The sequence below is a fragment of the Oenanthe melanoleuca genome, chromosome 13 (genome assembly GCF_029582105.1).
Source record: "Oenanthe melanoleuca isolate GR-GAL-2019-014 chromosome 13, OMel1.0, whole genome shotgun sequence".
In the NCBI taxonomy this organism is placed as follows: domain Eukaryota; kingdom Metazoa; phylum Chordata; class Aves; order Passeriformes; family Muscicapidae; genus Oenanthe; species Oenanthe melanoleuca.
The window spans coordinates 6,021,479-6,033,812 of record NC_079347.1 but is presented as its reverse complement, the minus strand read 5'-3'; the positions used below and the strand labels follow the sequence as shown (position 1 = coordinate 6,033,812).

The 12,334-nt window shown below is 46.1% G+C and overlaps 2 protein-coding genes across 11 annotated transcripts in view; one reads left to right on the top strand and one right to left on the bottom strand.

Moving 5' to 3' along the window:
- The first annotated feature begins 49 nt into the window (after positions 1-49).
- KIF20A (kinesin family member 20A) lies at positions 50-10,685 on the top strand. Of its 4 annotated transcripts, none has more exons than XM_056502707.1 (19): positions 50-149; positions 563-735; positions 1,161-1,250; positions 1,373-1,492; positions 1,927-2,065; positions 2,160-2,347; positions 2,436-2,580; positions 3,278-3,478; positions 3,709-3,820; positions 3,920-3,991; positions 4,508-4,651; positions 4,726-4,891; positions 5,151-5,315; positions 5,876-6,015; positions 6,108-6,210; positions 6,872-7,079; positions 7,457-7,548; positions 7,813-7,950; positions 8,786-10,685. In XM_056502707.1, the coding sequence occupies exons 2-19, from the start codon at positions 580-582 to the stop codon at positions 9,056-9,058; spliced, it is 2,652 nt and encodes an 883-aa protein (XP_056358682.1). In that variant the 5' UTR covers positions 50-149; positions 563-579; the 3' UTR covers positions 9,059-10,685. The 4 variants fall into 4 exon arrangements, with proteins under 4 accessions (XP_056358682.1, XP_056358681.1, XP_056358680.1 ...); XM_056502706.1 differs by having other exon boundaries at positions 50-184; XM_056502705.1 differs by having other exon boundaries at positions 81-216.
- The window catches only part of SFXN1 (sideroflexin 1), a 38,657-nt gene continuing 35,712 nt past the window's right edge, over positions 9,390-12,334 (bottom strand). For all 7 annotated transcript variants that reach the window (XM_056502716.1, XM_056502717.1, XM_056502711.1 and 4 more), the window contains 3 exons: positions 11,457-11,506; positions 10,767-10,814; positions 9,390-9,504 (listed from right to left, as the gene is read on the bottom strand). In XM_056502716.1, coding sequence (XP_056358691.1) covers positions 9,408-9,504; positions 10,767-10,814; positions 11,457-11,506 — 195 coding nt within the window. In that variant the 3' untranslated portion in view covers positions 9,390-9,407. The remainder of the gene's footprint in view (positions 9,505-10,766; positions 10,815-11,456; positions 11,507-12,334) is intronic.

Below are 12,334 nucleotides of genomic sequence, written 5' to 3'. Positions count from 1 at the left end.
CCGGCCGGTTGCTCGGGCCCCGTCCCCTCTTTCCCAACGGCGGGCGCTGATTGGCCGCGGGGCGCGCGTGCCGTGCTCCCATTGGCGGAGCGGCGGGCGGCGAGGTTTGAAACCCCGAGCGCCGGCGAGGGGCGGAGTGAGGGGCAGCGGTGAGAGGGGCGGCTGGTGGCGCCTGTGCTTCCCTGTGCGTGCGGCCAGACCCCGCGTGGTGCTGCGGTGCGTGTGCGGGTGGAGGGCGGCGTGGAGCTGAGTGGGTTTGGGGGTGTCCTGTGTGGTGGTTGGTGTATGCGTTAGGTCTGTTTGGTACCGTGTGTTAAAGGTGTGCACGAAGGGGTCCTGTATGGTGTCCGTATGTCCCGGGGGTTGGGTTTGGAGTCCTGGGCAGTGTTTGTGTGTGTGCATGGGTCGTGTCCGGGTTCTGTGTATTTTCCTCGTGTGCACATTGGCAAGCAGCATCCTTGTGTGTAGGGAGGGTTCCACGCATGTTTGTCAGGATTGATGGATGTGTCTGGGGGTTGCATGCGTGAGTTGCTGTAACATCACCTTGTCCCTTTTTCCCCAGGAGCCGTGTGAGGCACCATGGCACAAGCACTTGCCTCCCCAGGGCTGTTTTCCGACGATGAGGCTGCAGCCTCTCCTGTGCTCGAGTCCACAGCAGCAGGGTTTGGGGCTGACGTGCGCAAGGACCTGCTGCAGGAGTTCTCTGCCATCTCCCCAGACCTGGAGGGCTCTCAGGTGAGGCTGGAGCTCTTCTGTCACAAACAGGGCAGCGTTTTCACTCACGGCTGCTGTTCTCTGCACAAAGGTGCAGGAACAACAGATTCTTCAGAAGAGACAGGAGCCAAATACTGCCTTGGAGGGAGCAGTTCCTGGGAGAGCAGTGGGCAGAAAGTGCCTCTTGGGGTGATGCTTTGTTTTGATGCCAGGCCTTCAGCTTGTTGGTCTGATCCATTTGATCAAACAAACAAACAAAAAAAAAAGCTAGTGTGCTTGGAAATGCCTCAGAAAGCTTCTGGCATTGCTGGTGATTTTGGGGCCAGAGAAGTTCCTCAGCACTAGCAGTATAGCCAACATGTGTGTTCCATACTGTTAAGTGTTCCCCTGGGGGGTTGTGTGCTGCCAATCTGGCTGCCATATTTAACTTGTGCTGATTCTTGTAGGCTGTAGCTGAAGACAATAATGGAAAATTAAAGGTCTACCTCAGAGTTCGACCTCTGAAATCTACAGAAGTGGAAAAGGGGGAAGACCAGGTGAGAAACTGAACAGAACGAAGCAGAGTCTGAGCTGGCTGTGTGCCTGCTGGGAGATGCTGTTGTCCCTTGCTATCTATCCTCCTGTAAGCCACTGCAATGATGGATTTTGTGTTCTTTAGGGCTGTGTCTGCATTGAGAACTCAGAAACCCTTGTTCTAAAAGCTCCAAAGAATTCCTTCACCATGCGGAGCACGGAGCGAGGAGTGGGACACGCAGTGCACAGATTCTCCTTCAGCCGGGTAGGTAGCTGGGGCAAGCAACACATCTGGAAGTGATTTCCAAGCAGCCTTGCAGCTTGAAAAGCACTTTAATTCGTATCCACTGACCCCAAGACACTGCCTGAACTCTGCACTCTTATATAGTCCTTTCTACTTCAGGTTTTAGTTGCTGTTTTATTAGTTTTTTTCTTTCTAAGCTGATTCTGACAACGTTTTTGGCAGCAAATGGCAAACTCCTGTTCATGAGACTCCAAACAGACTAGGGGCTGCAGTGATATGAGGTGTTATTGGATTAAACAACTGAGCAGTTTATTTTTGTAGGGGCTCAGTTGGAATTGCTGGTGGGTTTCTTGCTCATGGCTAGTGCAGGGAATAATAAAGGACTATATAATATCACTTGAGCAATCATCAGCAAAGATCTACATGAAGCCATTTTTCTTGTGTCTTGTTTGCAGATTTTTGGACCAGAGGTGGGGCAGAAATTGTTCTTTGATGAGACAATGAAGCAAGTGGTAAAGGATGTGCTGAGTGGGCAGAACTGTCTGGTTTACACCTATGGCATCACCAATTCAGGGAAGACTCACACCATTCAGGGTAAGGAAAGCACCAGCTGTTGTGGGACCTGGTGAAGGAGTTGTTTCTGTCTTCTGCCTCTGAATCCTCAGCTTTGCTGCTGTTCTTGCTGCAGGCACCACCCAAGATGGGGGGATTCTGCCTCGCTCCTTGGCAACCATCTTCAACAGTGTGGGGGACAGGCTGTACCAGGCCATGGACCTGAAGCCCGTCCTCTCCAACGAGGTGACCTGGCTGGACAGCAGGCAAGTGCAGCAGGAGGAGACCAAGAAGCAGATGATGCTGCAGGGGGGTCTCTGGGAGGTAAGCACAGGGCCTCTGGGGTTCAGTAGTAAGAGAAAAGGGTTGCTGTCACACTGCCTGCATGCTCCTGTTCGTTGTTTCCTTCAAGGAGGAGCTGCTAATGCCACTGAAGAGGAGTCGCAGTGCTGAATCTCAGCTCCAGGCCACCACCAGTGGCAGTTTTGACAGTGGAGTTGCTGGTCTGTCTTCATCCAGCCAACTCACCAGCCGTTCAGACCTCAGCCAGACAGAAGGTACTTCTGGAAGCCTCTTGTGTACTACCTGCTTCTTTTTGCTGGAGGATGGGGGAAGAAAGGAGTGATGGCTGTTTGGATGCTGTGTTGTGAGTAAGGGAGAAAAGGTATAGCCTGACAGATTTTCCTTCTGAAAGATGTCACATCAGAAGAACTCTGTGCTTCTATTTTGGCAATATCAGAAGAATAATAACCAAGCCTTGTGAGATAAAAAATTACTTGACATTTGCCCACTTCATTCAAGGAATGTGGTGATTGAGCAGCTGATTGGGATCCTGCTTCCCAGCAATCCCCAACTCACAACAAAGTGACAGGTTGCACTGAGCACTTGTGTTCTGACTATCAAACCCAGGAAGTATCAGCTACTTAGGTATCCAGAAGCATAGAGTGATTGAGATAACAAGGACTAGAACTTCAGTTATGCTGGAAAGAGTTCATGTTTGAAATATCTTGTGACTCTGGAGTCAAAGTAGAAGTCCTTAGAGCAGGTGATACTGCTAAAGGAAACTAGGCTGCCTCACTAGGGTTGGGCATTAGAATAGATGCAAATGGGAGGAGGTAAATAGAAGGATTTGCTTCTGGGGTGGTTTTGATGCTGAGGAAAGTATCTCACTCTAGAGCTAAACCATTTTGGTTGGACCCATGAAAAGCTGCAGTTGTGATTTGTTTTCCTTCTTGTTTTTCTCTTTTTCCCCAGAATTGGGCCCTTGCTGGGCTGACTTGGATCGCATTTCACTCACCAGCACAGGAGATGTGCAGTTTTCCATCTGGGTCTCCTTCTTTGAGATCTACAACGAGCTAATCTATGACTTGTTAGAACCAGTTCTAGCTGGGCAGAACCGCAAGCGGCAAACACTGCGGCTCTGTGAGGACCTGACTGGCAACCCCTATGTCAAAGGTAGATTTACCTGCAGGAGAGGTTTAGTGACCTGCTAGAAAGGCTTTAGCATTAAGTGGGTGGGTGGCTCAGCAGTGATGTGCTGGAGAGCCCCACAGAGAACTCTGATGTCAGGATTACAGGATTGTCAAATTTGTGGATGTCAAGAACATGCAGTGGTGAAGTTGGGGCTGAGATAAGTTTTCTGCCAATCTCCCAACTGCTGTGCCCAATGCATGCTTGCTTTCCAGATCTGAACTGGATCAATGTCCGGGATGCTGATGAGGCCTGGAAGCTCCTGAAACTGGGTCGCAAAAACCAGAGTTTTGCGAGCACCCAGATGAACCAGAACTCCAGTCGCAGGTCTGAAGGAGGAGGGATTGTTTAGGCAGAAATACAATTCTGAGGGGCTTTTAAAGTTTGCTTCTTAATGTTTTTTTTTATTTGCATGTTTCTTTACAGTCATAGTGTGTTCTCCATTCGGATTCTGCGCTTGCAAAGAGGTGGCAGTGAATTTGTTCCAAAAATCAGCGAGTAAGTTTCATGTTTTTTTGGATTTGGGTGTAATCTCAACTTTCCTGTCTCTTTGGTTGAAGGCTGGGGGTATGGGAAATATCTTGATGGTGGTGTTGAAAGTACTTGGAAGGAATAAATGCTCCCAGTGTGAAGTCTTAGAACTGACAGGAGTTTGAGAAGTACTGCAAGGTACAACTTGAGGTAGTTCTCAGGCTCTTTGAGTGAAGGTAAATGCGAGCATCCTTACCCATGCAGCAGGGTTGGTCTGAGTGCAGCTGGTGCCTGTTCTTGGAAAGTGGCTGTTCTGAGGACAGGCAAAGGATTTTTGAAGCTGAGACTTCAAAGCTCATTTTGCTATTACTTTGTGTAACACCTACAACTAGGGCAGGCCTCTCCATCTATCAACACCCCAAAAGAATGGTCTATGCCCTTAGGGGGAAGCTGGGAAGGTAACTGCAGAGTGTCCTGAACTGTAAACCTGCTATGGCAGGACAAACCCTGTAAGTGATGTGAGTATCACTGTGTTTCCCTCAGGTTATCCCTGTGTGACCTGGCAGGGTCTGAGCGCTGCAAGGACCAGAAAAACGGGGACCGAATGAAAGAAGCCAACAACATCAACACCTCCCTGCACACCCTGGGCCGCTGCATCGCTGCCCTCCGCCAGAACCAGCAGGCCAGGTGAGCATCCACACCTCCAGAGGGAGGCTGTGGGGGTTTTTTGCTTTCCCACTCACACTGTGTCTCTCCCACAGGACAAAGCAGGCGGTGGTTCCATTCCGGGACAGCAAACTGACCCGTGTGTTCCAGGGCTTCTTCACCGGGCGCGGGCGCTCCTGCATGATTGTCAACATCAACCAGTGTGCATCCACCTACGATGAGACTCTGCACGTGGCCAAGTTCTCAGCCATTGCCAGCCAAGTGAGTAACACCCACCAGGATCGTGGCATGGTCAGGGTAGTTTGGGTTTCTCTTGTTTCTGTGGGACTCAGCCCCTTCACACCACAAAGAGATGCTTGTACATCTTCCCTGTGCTTCTCCAGTGGTTATTACCTCCAAAGTATTTCCAGATTCTGCTAAACTGAAAGGGCTGACGGTTTGCAGAAAGGAGGGGCTGTGTTTAAAGAATACACAATTTCCAGGCTTTGCAGACTGATAATGGTGGTCTTTTCTCCTTCAGCTTGTTCAGGCACCTCCCACAAAGCTGGGACTTCCATCCTTACAATCCATCATCAAAGAACACAACAGGCGAACCAGCCAGGGTCCAGAGGCAGAGTCAGAGGAAGATGTGGAATCAGAAGACGACACTAACGATGAAGCCGATGTCTCCATGTATGAGAAGAAGGTGGGTTGTGATTTGTTTTACAGCCTTTATGTGCATGCAAGGTCAAGAAAACATGACTGTTGGTTTTGGCCTGGGGAGCTGGGATTGGAGCTCAGCACTATGCCAAGAGAGATGACACAAAACCTCAGAAATATATAGGACCCAGGAAGTTTGGAATCCATGACAAAAACATTACACAGGTTGGTTTAAATCTGACACACACGAATTTGGAAGCACTTTGTCATTTGTGGAATAGTGGCAGTAACAGTGTGGGGGCAGACCTATAATTCCTTCTCTGCAAGGGAAATCTGGAAAACATGGAGAACAGGAGGCTAAATGGGGGAGAAATAATCAAACTTCCTAGATACTCAAAGCAGGCAGCTGGGATAGCTGGAAGATTGAGATGAAGTCATATCCCTACAGAGACTCAAGCTGTCATGTGTCCAGGTGCAACTTGTCTTTCAGGTGACTAAACCCTTAAATCTAGATCACTGCATCCTGCAGACATGGGATCACTTAGTTTAGTCCAGGTCTCAACTCTGTTGTGCAGTGTGGGCAGTGGAGCTGTGTCCCTCTGGCAGGACTTGCTGCGCGCGGTCGAAGCTGCACGGGAGCTGCTGGTGCAGGAGAGGCAGAAGAAGCTGCAGCTGGAGATGCGCCTGCGCGAGGAGATCTGCAACGAGATGCTGGAGCGCATGCAAGAGAAGGAGCAGTGGTGGAGGTACAGCCTGTGCTGCTCTCCCTCCCTCTGCTCAGGATGAGCTGCAGCACCAAGAACTGCCAGAACCTGATATGGAGTTGTTCTCTTTGTAGCCAACACGTGGATGCTCAGAGAGAGCAGCTGGAGGAGCTGTATGAGGATAAAATGACCATCCTGAAGGAGTTACTGACTGACCACTACCAGGAGAAGATGCAGGTTTGTTCAGGGCAATGCAATGACATCAGGAAAGTAGCAGTGGGTTGGGAGGGGACGCTAGGTACTTGAGTCCAGGAAGATCTTTATGCAAAGTGAAAGGAAAGATTTTGCTTTCTGAGGTATTTTTGGTGATATTATTTCATCTTTTGATCCACAATTTCTGCTTCTTGTCTCCTACTTTGTAGCCCACTAGGCTTCCTAATTTTGAACACTCATTCTGGAAGCTAATGTGCAACCACCCTGACTCATCCATTTGTTCAACATGATTATCTCCCCACCTTACTCTTTTTACTAATGGCTTGATTTGGGCTCTTCAGATTCACACAAGTTGTGTGAACTTCTTTTCTTGCTCTTAGTTATGATGATGGGTATAGACCTGCCCATATTTTCATGCCTATGGCATTTGAGTGACCTTGGAGACTTGTAGAGTGCTCTGAAGATGCCAACTCTCAAAACAATCCCTCCTCTTCAGAGCCTGTAAAAAAAGTGGTTTAAGCTCCCAAGAAGTGTTTGCTATGCTCACTTACAAGGACCTTAAAGGGTGGATTCAATGTGTGAAGTGTGGGATTGAGAAATTCTCCAGGAATAAAGACATAGAAACTTTCAGACAAGTTGTGCTATGAAAATCTTGTTGACTTTCTGAACAAACTTCCTTTCTCAGGAGCGTGACGAGGAGATTTTGGAGCTCAAAGCTGCTCTGCAGGAGACCAAACAAAAACTGGAGAGCCTGGATGCCAAGCAAAAGGACTCAGAGCAAAGTGTACGTCGATCCAAGCGAGCGGCCCCCTTGTCTGCTCTGCAGCAGGAGCTGGCAGACACCAAAGCCAGGCTGGAGCAGTGTCAAAAGGAGTTGAATTCCACAAGTGCAGGTACAGCAGCAATGCTGCACTGGCTCTGAACTGTGCTGAGAGATCCTTGTACAGGGTTAGAGAGACCTTCTCCAGGGTACATTGGATTCAGACACCCTCAAAACACTATTTGAATTGTAGGTGACAGGAATAATGTGCTGGGTGGACAGTTTCACTTCATTTTCAAAGGAAAATGGACTTCAGGGCAGGATAATCTTTCCATTCACATTCTTAAGCCCCTTTGTCTAAGTGAATGGGAGAACCCTGGAATGTTTGTGCCTTTCTGCACAAACTCAAAAGGTCTTTGCAGCTTGCCTGTGGCAGGGAAGTCCTGAACTTTTAGGAGTACTGAAAGCTGATCACTGTCCTGTTGCTCACTACTTTTTGTCTGTTCCTAGAGCTGCTCAGGTACCAGAAATTAGTGGAGCCACCTCCCTCTGCCAAACCCATTACTATGGATGTGGACAGGAAGCTGGAGGATGGACAGAAGGTAACTCCAGTTCTGTGTTACAGAAAAGAACATTTGCAGGGCAAAGTGGTTTCCAGCTTAAAGAGTTTTTGGGGCTGCAGTTTTCCAGGTTTTTAAACAAATGAAATGGGTTTGTTGAACTTATGGGAGTTCTTGAAGGTTGTGGCACCAGTGATCACTCAGATGGGATCCTCCCTCAGTGCTGCATGTCTGAATTTCCTTTGAGTGGCTTTGTTTGCAGAGCAGTGCCAAAAGCAGCTGTTGCATTAAACCTCTCTCTTCTAGAATGTCAGATTGCTGCGTTCAGAGCTACAAAAAATTGGGGAGTCTCTCCAGTCTGCAGAGCGGGCGTGCTGCCACAGCACAGGGGCAGGGAAGCTGCGAGAAGCCCTGGGCACCTGTGATGACATCCTGGCAAGACAGGTGATGTGTCTGCTTTGGAGTGGGTTGCATGGGGAGAGGGGTTTATTCTGTGTGCTTTGTCAAAATCAGAGCAACTCAAGTTCTTGCTGCTGCAAATAAGAATGATTTATTTGCTAGTATGTATTTTGTGAAGGGAGCTCTATTGCTGATTTTTTCAGTGGCTGAGTCAGTTGTGTATTTACTTCTCCAAAGGAGACCCAAGTTGTTACTGTTCAGTTAACTGGCAGCCTGCACTTAAAGTAGGAGAATTCAGAGTTCTCATTTCCTTATCTCCTCCATCACTGTTGCTACGACAGCATATTTTCAACAGGATGGAGTCAGCTTTGTCCCACCCTTACTGTTCCTATGTATTACTGAACTGCTACACTGTTGACAGTAGAAACTTTTATGCATGGTCTTATTTAGAAGAGTTGGTGAATTCTGGCAAAAGGCAGTTTTTCCTCCTCAGCTCACAGTAACCAGGGAGTTAAGACAACTTGTCAATGTACCTGATGGAAGCCCACGAGAAAGCTGGAGGGGCAATTTTTGTAAGAGCAGAGAATGACAAGACAAGGGGGAATAGCTTCACGCTGAGGTTTAGATTAGATATTAGGAAAAAATTCTTTACTGTGAAGGTGCTGAAGCATTTCTTAGAGAAGCTGTGGCTGTTCCATCCATGAAAGTGTTTAAGGCCAGGTTGCTTGGAGCAATTTGGGATAGTAAAAGCTGTCCCTGTCCACAGCGGAGAACAAGAGGATCTTTAAAGTCTGATTGAACTAGGCATGGACTTTTCTTTCTACGATTTGACATTTTTGTATCATTTTCTATAAATATTATCTTGCCTTGCCTTCCTCAGGACCAGACCCTGGCAGAGCTGCAGAACAACATGATGCTGGTGAAGCTGGACCTGCGCAAGAAGGCAGCCTGCATTGCTGAGCAGTACCACACCGTGCAGAAGCTGCAGGCGCCGCCAACCTCCGCCCTCAAGAAACGCTTCTGTGCCAACAGGGAAAACCTGCAGCCCAATCAGCCTCCTGGCAAAAAGCCCTTCCTGCACAACATCCTAACACGTTCAGCCACCCGTTCTGTGGCTACCAGAGGGTGGCAACTTCGTTCAGTTGCTCTATGACTTTTCAGGAGGAGGTCCCTGCCCCGCTATTACTGGAACAGGTGGCAAATCCAATATAATAGCATCTGGTTTTCATTGTGCGCTTGTTTATTGTTATTGTAGCTGCTTGAGAGCTTATGTAAACATCTCTGGATATGTATGTTTAACTTTCAATCAATACCAAAGTGGACAAAGTGACCTTATGTAATTTAAACACTATACCAAGGAAAGTCTTTAACTGTAAAACAATGCAGATAATCAAATGTGTTTAACAAACGGACAAGATAAAAGTGTTCTTGTCTATGCCAGCACACAATTCAAAAAATAAGTTCACAAGTTTCTCCTTGAAAGATACTTTGCCTTCACTGAATTATAATCCTTTATTGAAGTACACACGTTCTAGGCCAGGGCTGTTTTCTTTGATCCTGGCTTGCAAATCTGGCTCCAAGCGCGACACTGCCATTGAACTGAGCAAAAGAAATGGTAAAGGGATTACATCAAACAAGCACCAGAGGGGGAAATAAGATGGACAATACATTTGCTTAAACCTCCTACAATGTCAGAAGTGTTGTTTCAAACATCTTATAAAGGAGGCAGGCTCCCAGACCAGGGCACATGAATCCCTCAGCAAAGGCTATGGGACAGTTTATGAGGTCAGGAAATGGCTGTTGCTACTACCATGAGGGTAAGGATCCACTTCATTGCTCAGGTTCTTCTTGCTGGCAATAAACTTACCTTCCTAAAAGGGTTTTTATTAAATAGAATGCATTTGCCTACATGATTTTATTCAGTTGAATAAAAGGTTTGTTTTTATGAGAGGTGGTTCACAGTAAAGTGAATTAAGCTGCCAGGTCATTTGAACAGCTGCAATTTCCTGAACACAGTTCAAGGTCTAATCTTCCTCTGAACTGGAGAGCCCTGGCTGAAATCAAGAACTGTAGCATGTGTGCTGGGTTGGTTTGTCAAGTCAGCTCCAGGTAGCCTAGTGACACTTGTTTACCACAGTTCTCTGTCCTAGGCCAAGCAGGGAGACAGATGGTGTCAGGCAGTTGTTGTACTCAAACAACACTGAGAATTGGCTATTGTTTTCTGGAAGTCAAAAGCTGCCTTAGTTGTTCAGTATTTTAATGGACTCAGCTCAAGCTTGTACTGTTTAAGGTACATCTGGCAGCTTGTTGAGTTTAGACAACCACTATTAAAATGAGAGGGACAGCTGAGTTTAAGGCCCTGTCCATACTATGTACCAAACTGAGCTAAGTTTTTTGTTAAGTGATCATTCAGATTTCATAATGATTTCAGCTATAATGAATATTCTTTCTATGACAGCTTTCAGTACTGAGCTATTTCTGTATTGATGCAAAAGTCTGGAAAAATACTAATCAAATAACAAATGAGCACAGATAGTCCAGGGCTATTCTGTATAACTAGAAGAGTTTGCAACTGAAAATAAAATGGGCTCTGACTCTATTTAGTGCATCCATAACCTTACTGGACATGAATATATTGTATAGAACTCATCTTGAGCTGCTGGGGTTTGTAAACAACTATTATATATTACTGATGAATAACATAGTTATTACTTTTCTGTATATTCTCTTGTTTATCACCTTTGTTATATGGGAATTAAAACTGTGCTTGAGCAGGCAATGACCTTGTCTTTGTGTCTGTGCAACACCATGAATAGATCTGGAAAAACATTAAAGTGAGAATAATTCATAGTAGTACCCACCTTTTCTGAGGAAACAGTGCACAACACAGGGGAGTTGCAAACACGAGACTAGAGAAGACAAAAGCAGGTTTACAATATTTAGGGTGCTAAAACAGAATTCAAAAATCTTATGCATGATTTAGGTAAAAACCTTTCTTGTTTCTGTACACAGTGAGGTGAAGTTCCACAAAGTGCTATGTAACTTTTATTTCTGCCTGCACTGTACCTTATGAAATCATTTAACTGCAAATAGCACTTAGTGTTTCAATACCACACTCCCAAATCTGTCTAAAATTACCATTTGATGTCCTTACAGTATCTTAACTTCGTGTGCAGGACAAAAAAAAAAATGCCAGAAAACAGCAAATTAAAACCTATTAACCAAATGTTCCCAGAATTATTAACCTCCAGGATGATTCCACTGACTGTTTTGAGGTAGCAGCCAAAGCATCTTTTCTAATCAAACTGCCACATTCCTTTTTTTGCCACTCCCTTTCTCCCTCCCTCTGCTTTTTCTTGGCAGCTTCTTCGCTGCTAATGGCTTTTTGTTTTTAACTTGATATTTTATCAATTACAAAGATGGAAATAACTGCTGTGCCCTCAGTAACTCAACCTTTTTTTTCCTTAAAAAAAGAGCAAATATTGCTGCATTCTCAAAAGCCCTACAAGTGTCTCTTAAGATAGCAGACCCAACCCAAAGAAACCACTTACCAGATTCCAACTAATCCAACCTGAATGGGAGCACTCATCCAAGGAAATTTCTGTTGAAAATAAAACAACACCCAGTGAGTGTGCAATCTTTTCTTCCTGCTTCCCACCTTCCTGGAATTCTTGTAAGAGACAGATTGTACCTAAAAGCCTCTGAGATGTGAAGGCAAAACCCTGACCAGCGTGGCTTCATGCTGAGCTCCAGTTTGAGAGCCAAATCCCTTTGGAAAGCAGCAAAGAAATTCCCAAGGGAATCAATGAACACAGTGATCCTGAGTAAGAGTCCCTTAGAAACTCCAATGAGTGTGTGGCTGTTGGACTCAGGACCTGCTCCTGGGCCTTTGCTTTGATTCTCACAAGCCCACAGTAGCAACAGAGCTCTGAAATTTGGAGTGGTGCTGCCACACCTCAGCAAAGGCACAGGGAATTTTGCCCAGGCATTACAAGGAAGACCTCAGTCTGGTTCCAGCTCTTTCACTTTGATGGCATCAAATGGTTTTAACCTGCAACTAAGAGCCACCAGCTATAAATAAGGGAGATGTAAATCTGCCTTAGTTAGCCCTTTCTCCTGTCATATGATTTCCCCTGTGCAAGAACTTGTCCCTGTAGCAACACTCCAGTTCTGCAAGAGTTCACCTTTTATTGAAGGAAAGAAGGGTTGAAGGATTGGGAAAACACAGCTGAAAGAGCAACACAACCCATGGATGCACTTTTAGCATATTCCTCATTAATTCTGTGACTTCTGCAGAACTTGAATATATGCCAATAATTTTCTTTGGAGGCTTTTAAATTATTGAGGAATCCACTCTCTCTCATTGGTAGAATTTTAGTTGAAATCATTACTAATGAAGTAAATCCAGAGCTGTTCAGTGGACACTGCT

Bases quoted from the DNA above. Each gene is read 5' to 3' on its own strand.
- KIF20A (XM_056502707.1), top strand. From the start codon at position 580: ATGGCACAAGCACTTGCCTCCCCAGGGCTGTTTTCCGACGATGAGGCT. The intron at 4,892-5,150 runs GTGAGTAACACC...TTTCTCCTTCAG, and splicing joins TCTCAGCCATTGCCAGCCAA to CTTGTTCAGGCACCTCCCAC. The intron at 7,549-7,812 runs GTAACTCCAGTT...TCTCTCTTCTAG, and splicing joins AGCTGGAGGATGGACAGAAG to AATGTCAGATTGCTGCGTTC.